The sequence below is a fragment of the Triticum urartu genome, chromosome 2A, assembly GCF_056163025.1.
Source record: "Triticum urartu cultivar PI428250 chromosome 2A, HENAU_Tu73, whole genome shotgun sequence".
Classification (NCBI taxonomy): domain Eukaryota; kingdom Viridiplantae; phylum Streptophyta; class Magnoliopsida; order Poales; family Poaceae; genus Triticum; species Triticum urartu.
The window spans coordinates 19,276,281-19,283,942 of NC_141874.1; the positions used below are offsets into that span (position 1 = coordinate 19,276,281).

Here is a 7,662-nt window from a genome sequence, read left to right on the forward strand (position 1 = left end):
CATGGGAAGATTTTTGAGAAGTACAATATAGAAATTCCTTACATGAGAATTTTCAATGCTAGGGAAAAGGCTCTTGACAGAATTAATGGTCAATGGAATGACAGTTTTCAGCTGCTTTACACTTTCAAAGCTGAAGTGGAGATGGCAAGTCCAGGGAGTGTTATAGAGATTGACAAGCATACAGTTCCATTCAAAATAAAAGGGAAGTCATTTTAGAAGGAGTGCTTCAGAAGGGCTTTTGTTTGTTTCAAGGCTTGCTGGCAGGGGTTTCTAGATGGTTGCAGGCCCTATTTGGCTGTAGATGCTACACATTTGACTGGAAGATGGAGAGGATAGCTAGTAGCAGCTTCTGTAGTTGATGGACACAACTGGCTATTCCCAGTTGCATTTGGTGTGGTGGAGGCAGAGTCTGAGGAAAGTTGGGTCTGGTTTCTGCAGCAGTTGCGCAACATTATAGGCACACCCCTAGGTTTAGCTATACACACAGATGCTTGCAAGGGTTTAGAGAGTGCAGTGGAAATTGTATTCCCTGGAGTGGAGCATAGGGAATGTATGCGACACCTAGCGCATAATTTCAAAAAGAAGTTCAAAGGTAAAGTTTATGATGAGAACTTATGGCCAGCATCATACACATGCAGCAAAAGGAAGCATGAACACCATTTGAGAGTGTTGTATGCTCAAAATCCTCTTGTGAAGGAGTACATGGATGCACATCATGGCAAGGTGTGGTCAAGAAGCAAATTCAACGAAATCTGCAAAGTAGATTATGTGACAAGTAACCTTGCATAATGCTTCAATTCAAAGTTCAAGTCAGTGAAAGGGCTCTTGTTGTGGCAAGCATTTGACAAGATGAGGCAAATGATCATGATAAAGATGGCTCTTCGCAAAAGAATTGCAGAAACACAATATGTTGGTCATCAAATGCTCCCATCACTGATTAAGGCATTTCACTTGAAGGCAAGAGGACCGAAGATGAAATGTATTCGATCTGGTACATATGAGGGAGAGGTTACCTATACTGACACTAAAAATAGGGTATGGAGGTATCCTGTGAACCTAAGTACTAGAGAATGTACTTGTAGGCAATGGCAGATCCGTGGGAAGCCATGCATACATGCCCTACATCTGATGACCGTTATCGGGGGTGCAGATGGTGAAGTTGATCAATATTGCTCTAAGTATTTCTCTGTTGCCAAATTTATGGCTGCTTATGCTGACAATGTGCCTGCACTATTGGGGAAAGATCAATGGAACATAGTAGATCCAGGGTTCAAACTCCACACTCCTGTCATTACTAGACCACCAGGAAGACCAAGGAACCAGATGATTAGAGCAGGTGAGGAGGGTCGTCTACCAAAGAAGTGTGCTTGCAAAAAATGTGGAGTTTTGGGGCATATTGCTAGGCTTTGTACCAATGCAGTGGATGCATCATTTGGAGAGGAGGAAAGATGGACAGCAGCAAATGCTGAGGAGAATGCAGCAGCAATGGAGACTGAAGATGCAGTGGAGAATTGTAGCGACCTGACCCGAATGGATCAAGTCTCTGTGCTTAAGTGTCATCCCTGGATCAGTATGCTGACACACACAGTACTCGAAGGATTTATAACAGAGGTAAATCACATGTATAAAGTAACGTAAATACTATTTCCTCAATCCATATAGCGGAAGCAACAAGGTTGTGGTTTCCCATCAACACCAATGGCAAAGTTGAGTGTAGAAATCATAACCCTAACGTATCACTTACTCGCCGTAAGAAACCTGCAACATGAGACGTTGCAGCCCGAAAACGGGTCAGTACATTGAATGTACTGGCAAATTCACACCATAGAGAATGATGAATAAAGGCTATCACTACAAGCATATTTGGCTGGTGGAAAAGCTCTATGGTTATAAGGTTTTTGCGAAAAGCCAATTTTTCCCTACTGCAAAGGAATAAATTTTATTTAACTATCATGGTGGTTGTTGAACATTGAGAATGGTTGACAGCATTCTCAATCCCAATTAAGTAACATCATTAAACCCAACAATATTCATTTAAAGTAACATGATGAGATCAACAGGATAATCCAAGAACTAGATACTCGAGGTGTCCATAACCGGGGACACGGCTAATCATGATTAGTTTATACACTCTGCAGAGATTTGCGCACTTTTCCCCACAAGACTCGATCGCCTCCGTTTGGTTTCTCGCACTACATGGTGTTTGAGAAACGGATGACCGAGACATAGTCTTTCAGAAGCGCTAGCACCTTACGTTGGATAGACCGGTACACCTACTTTCCCCTACATCTGCTAGTCTACCCTGTAAGAGTTCGCACGACTTACTCAACTATGCCAGAGCCCATAATGGCTTGTGGCTGCACACGGAAGTTTCTAGTATGAATAATCTTATGATCCCTTTGAGCCTGGGTGGCGGTCCATAAAAAACAGGCAATCCTGGTCTACCCTGGTGCCTAGACAGGCAATCCGAGAATAACCAGGTACCTCAATCCACCCAGATGTGTGTTTAAGTTGCCACCTTAGATAAACCATTAAATTATCAATCGCACATCTGTCATGGATATCACTCACCCAATCCACGTCTACTAGCATAGCATGGCATATTAAGCAAACGTAGAAGTAACTCCCGAAGGTTTCATAATAATACAGGTCATAGGTACTACCTCATCTACTTCCCATCCCACAATTTAATTAGATCCTAATCATGCAATGTGAGAGGATTGATCTAATGCAATAAAACATGGGTTTTGGAAAAGGTATGATCAAAGTGTGAACTTGCCTTGCTGGTGATCCGCGAAACCTAGAGATTTGAAGTAACAGGCGGCGCACTCCGGGTATTCTATCGTAGACAAACAAACAAGCAAACAATAAGTACTCATCTAATGCACAGGTAAAACTCGAACAAGAGAACGAACCAGAAAGTTCAACTTAAGAACTCCGGTTGCAAAGAAAGAACGAACCAAACAAACGACGGAAAACAAATGGCGGAAGAAAACAACTCGGTTCTAGCAAGTTGAAACTAGGTCAAATTTTATTGTAGTAAAAGCTTGTTCAAGTTGATTAGACGGAACGGAGGTTTCGAGACGAAACTCCAGGCGCTTGAATCACCTGATTCCGATAAACGAGCGAGAAGAAAGACTAGAAAGAAGATCGGATCTGAGATCGCGATCGCGGAATAAATCCAACGAAAAGAAAGAGACGAACGGTTAAACAAACGGGCGTCGTTAACCGGGGAAAATCGGTGATCACGTTCGTTGAGACGAACGGTCCGAAAGAAGAACGAAAACCAATCTAGGGTTTTCGGAGAAAAACACCGGAAAGAAACGGAAAACCGATCTAGGGTTTCGGAAGAAAATCGGAACGAAAACTGGAAGAAAAACGAAAAGAATCAGAAGAAAAAGAGAAGAACCGGAACGGTTTAGAAGAAAAACTGAACCGAGGGGAGAAAAAGAGACGCGGCGCGGGGCAACCTTGGCGAGGGGCTCCGGCGAACGGCGGCGTAAGGCGGCGGCGGCGGGTGAGAGGCGCGGGCGGCGGCTATAGGGCGCGGCGCGGGTGAGGGGCGCGGGCTGGGTGAGGGCGCGGGGTGAGGCGCGTCTTAGGAAGAGAAGAGGGGGTTTGGGTTTTTGGTGTGAGGAGAGGGGGGTGTGGGGGTATTTATATAGGTGGGGGGAGGAGACTTGGGGTAGGGGACAAGAAATAGAAAAGAGAGGAAAAGGAATAACGAAACAAGGGAAAAGGGGCAAGGGCTACCCTAGAATCCCACTGGGATTCGGTTTAGACTAGAGGCGGCGGCCTCCTGCGCGCTAGGCGCTGGCGCGGCGCGGGGCTTGGCCTGGCCGGCCGGCCTGCTGGCTGGGCCTTGGCCCAAGGCGCTGCGGGAATTTTATTTTTTTTAACTGATTTCGCTCGCAGAAAAACAAAAGAAAACTAAACTAAACAGGCTCCAAAACTCTCAAAGTAAATTTTCCCCGACTCCTAAAAATGAGTCGAACAAAATGAACTTTACTCCGGACCTAAAATGCAATTTTGAAAACGTGCATTTTTTTCCTATCCAAATAAAACGCAAACAAACACCGGAAAACAAAATTTGATCTATTTATTAAATCTTCATTTTTCCTATATTTTGGGAAAGTCATATTATTCCCTCTCTCATATTTTGATACCGGAAAAATAATTGAAGATGAAATAAATAAATCAAATGATCCTCTTTTCAAATTTGAGAAAACTCTCAAATATGAAAATAACGAAATCTTCAACTCTCTCCAAAGGTCCTTGAGTTGCGTGAAATTTCTAGGATCGACCAAAATGCAAGAAAATAAGATATGCATGACGATCTAGTGTATAACATTCCAAAATTTAGAATTTTGGGATGTTACAAGAATGCAGCAGCAAATGAAGAAGTGGAGAATGCAGCAGCAAATGAAGCATCTTGGTATGTGTTTGCACCCTTTGTAGAATGCAGCTACCCTTTTGTTTGCATTTGTTCTCTTTTTTTCCTATGGCTTATAATTTTATTTACCAGCTCTAGGGAGAAAAGGCCAAGAGATGAAGAAGTAGAAGATTTTGAAACCATGGCCTTTGATGGTTTTGAATCTATAAGAGAGGAAGAGGAGGGCGTAATTTTTCCAATTGTGCCTTTAAAGATTACTGAACCCATAGATGACCGTCAAATGGTCGTCAAGTGCTCGGCGAGTGCAACTACTCCATCAGCACCTCCACGAGGAAAACCCCAAGTAAAGCCCAAGATCAAAAGGAACAAGAGTCTGAAAGAAAAGAGCATCTCAACTAGGGAAACCAGGAGCAAGATGGTGAAGCCAGCTGCAAACACAAGGAGCAAGTCGAAAATTTGAATTAAGTTGTTGGGAAATGTTTGTGTTGTCAATTTGAGGGCGAGTGGATCGCTTAAAACTTGGTAGATTTGTATTAAGATGTTGGCATCTTAAAACTTGGTAGATTTGATCTACTGTGATAACTTATCAGTTGTAATAATGTTGCTTCTACTTTGGTTTCTTATTTGAGTCAGAATTCATATTCCCATCAAAATTTGAATTTAAATCAATATTTCAATTTGGGCCAAAATTTGGATTCGAGTCAAAGTTGAAGTTGAACATTGGAGGTTCATTGCTCTGTGCGGTGTATTTGATCGAGCATTAGAAGTCCAACATTCGTAGGTGAACAGTCCGAATGAGAAATGTGCTAAAAACGAGCTCGAAAACTAGGGTAAACAGCCCTATTTGAAATCAAGTTTTTTTTGACCTTGCCTAAATGAGGCATATATATTTTTATTAACACTTGTTTCATATTTATAGGGTAAAAACGAAGTCTCACTATTTATTGATTAATATCCATATTACTACATTTTTTTGAAAAAAATATGCTTTTAATTCAAAACCGTCAAATAACACGTTTTAGATATGAAAATGAAAAAGTAAGTTCAGATCCTTCTTACTCACTCCAAAATGAAGCTATGGAGATTTTTCTGATTTTTTTTAATTATTTTTATTTTTTTTCAAACCCTAAACCCTCTCTCCCTATTCTACGAACTCTGAAAATGTTCATAGGTGATAACTCATTTGTGTGAAGACTTTTTTCATGAAAATGACCTACACCAAGTTTATATTTTTTTCTCATAACCTTGTCACATATGACGGCTATGTGCGCAAGAATTACAACATTTTGATTTTTTTTGAATTTTTTAAAAACATTTGAACTTGATTTCGACAGATCACTTCAAAAAATGATTTTTCAAAAAACGCCCCTATACCGAGTTTATATTTTTTTTATGGTAACTAGGTCTCATAAACGGACGAACTACGTTTGTTTTATATTTTTGCAATTTTTTCTAATTTAGTTATGGCCATTTGAAATCTGGTCAAACCCTAATAACCCCGTTGACTCGCTCATAACCCCGCAGAAATGCTCCAAACCCTAGCGTCGAACGTGCGCCGTCGGATCCTACCAAGCGCCAAACACCACCTGTCAGATGTGGGGTAGGCATGCGCGATCCGCGTGATGCATCCTGATTGGCTACTGCACTGTCCTTCTCGGGTTTTTTACGATCTGCCCCACTTTACATATGAAATTGTATTTTTCGCACATGACCACCACATGTCAGTGTTAAGAGTTGGTTCAAAAATTGAAACTGCAAAATACAATGTGGCAAATTGTCAATATAGCTTCCCCTTCTCCTCTTCTCCATCTGACAGACAAAGGCATCGAGCAGATCGAGCAATTCATCTGTTTCTTTCCCCATCTTCTCGTTCTTCTTCCTCTTGAGCAATTCCTCTGTTTCTTCCTCTCGGGCGATATGTCGACCTCCTCGTCAGCCCCTCGTTCCACGTGGCCGGTGTATGGTCCAGTGCCGATGACTCGATGCCCTGACTTCCCACGGACTGCGCCACTAAAGCGGTTGACTTCGAAGGAGGAGAAGAATGGGAACTTTGGGCGCGAGTTCGTCAAATTCGAGAGCAAGACGGAGGGGCGGGTTAGATCTAAGTTTTCCTCGCATCCTTTATCTCTAATTTCTCAAAACATCTGTCAGATTTGGATTTAGGTTACATGATTTCGTTTTCAGATCGTGAAGAAATGCCACCATTTAGAGTGGATGGATGATTACATCCAGAGGCTTCAAGGGTCGGGCTTGCTGGATTCGAGGGGGAATGCAACCCGCGAGTCCAATCTGCCCCATGACAGTGCCGCTCCGGCGGCAGCAGCAGCGCATCCGGAATACCCGACGGTGGTAGATGTCGAACTGAAGACGGAATTGAAGAAGATGAACAAGAACTTCAAGCAGCTGATTGAGTTAAAGAAGCAATCCAATCTGATAGCTTTAGGAATACTTGCTCTAGGATTTTTTTACTTGATGGCCATCTCTTGTTAGAGATGTTTGTCTACTGTTGTTGCCACTATTTAGGAATCCAAGTCTATTTATCTCAAATGCAACTCTGTTTAGTGCAACTGTCGATCACTGAATGTATGCAGTTTACTGTTAAGTTTCGACACTTTCAGTTTCGGCAGAAAACAACTACCAGTTTAGTGATAGGATTATTTTGTTAGCTAATAACCTCGAGTATTGGATCATACCATAGCTCGTCAGATGACAGTAAGTATTACTTGAGCAGCACAAGGAATATACATCAAGTTCATCTCTTCTCTCTCACACTTGCCAAACTTTTGTCCTCGAGTTCGTCAGTTCTGCTAAAAAAACCTAGTTCGCTGGCCCAAAAAGAAGCCCAGAAACAAGCGATGTTTCTTTTTTTTGTTTAGGAAGGATTGCTTTGTTCTTTTTTGTTTCTGATTGCTTTTTTCATTAATTTGATTGCCCAATCTCTTCTATCTCATTGAGGAATTTTTTGGCTTTCCTTTATGGGTCCCTTCATTTTTTAGAATCAAAGTATTTGCAAACCGCAGTATTATTATGCCTAGCGAACCAATACTTCATGATTAGAAAAAGAGGTCTAACCCTCTTTTTTATATACTTCAAACATAGTGTAGTTAAAACTACACTTTTGACTAAAGCAAAATATCTCAAAGTATTTGATACTTCAATATTTCTGAAAACCAAAGTATTCTTTGAATACCTAAAAAATACAGAGCTCTCAAACCAAAGCCGTGTACAAATGTACAATATGTTCTTATTTTTAGATGGCATCTATAAAC

At 41.5% G+C, this 7,662-nt stretch overlaps 1 protein-coding gene across 1 annotated transcript; it reads left to right on the top strand.

The window, feature by feature from the left end:
- Positions 1-1,128: 1,128 nt before the first annotated feature.
- On the top strand, positions 1,129-4,853 carry LOC147982989 (uncharacterized). Its single transcript, XM_087539409.1, has 3 exons — positions 1,129-1,516; positions 4,390-4,435; positions 4,526-4,853. Exons 1-3 carry the CDS (start codon positions 1,129-1,131, stop codon positions 4,851-4,853), a joined length of 762 nt encoding a protein of 253 aa, XP_087395535.1.
- Positions 4,854-7,662: the final 2,809 nt, after the last annotated feature.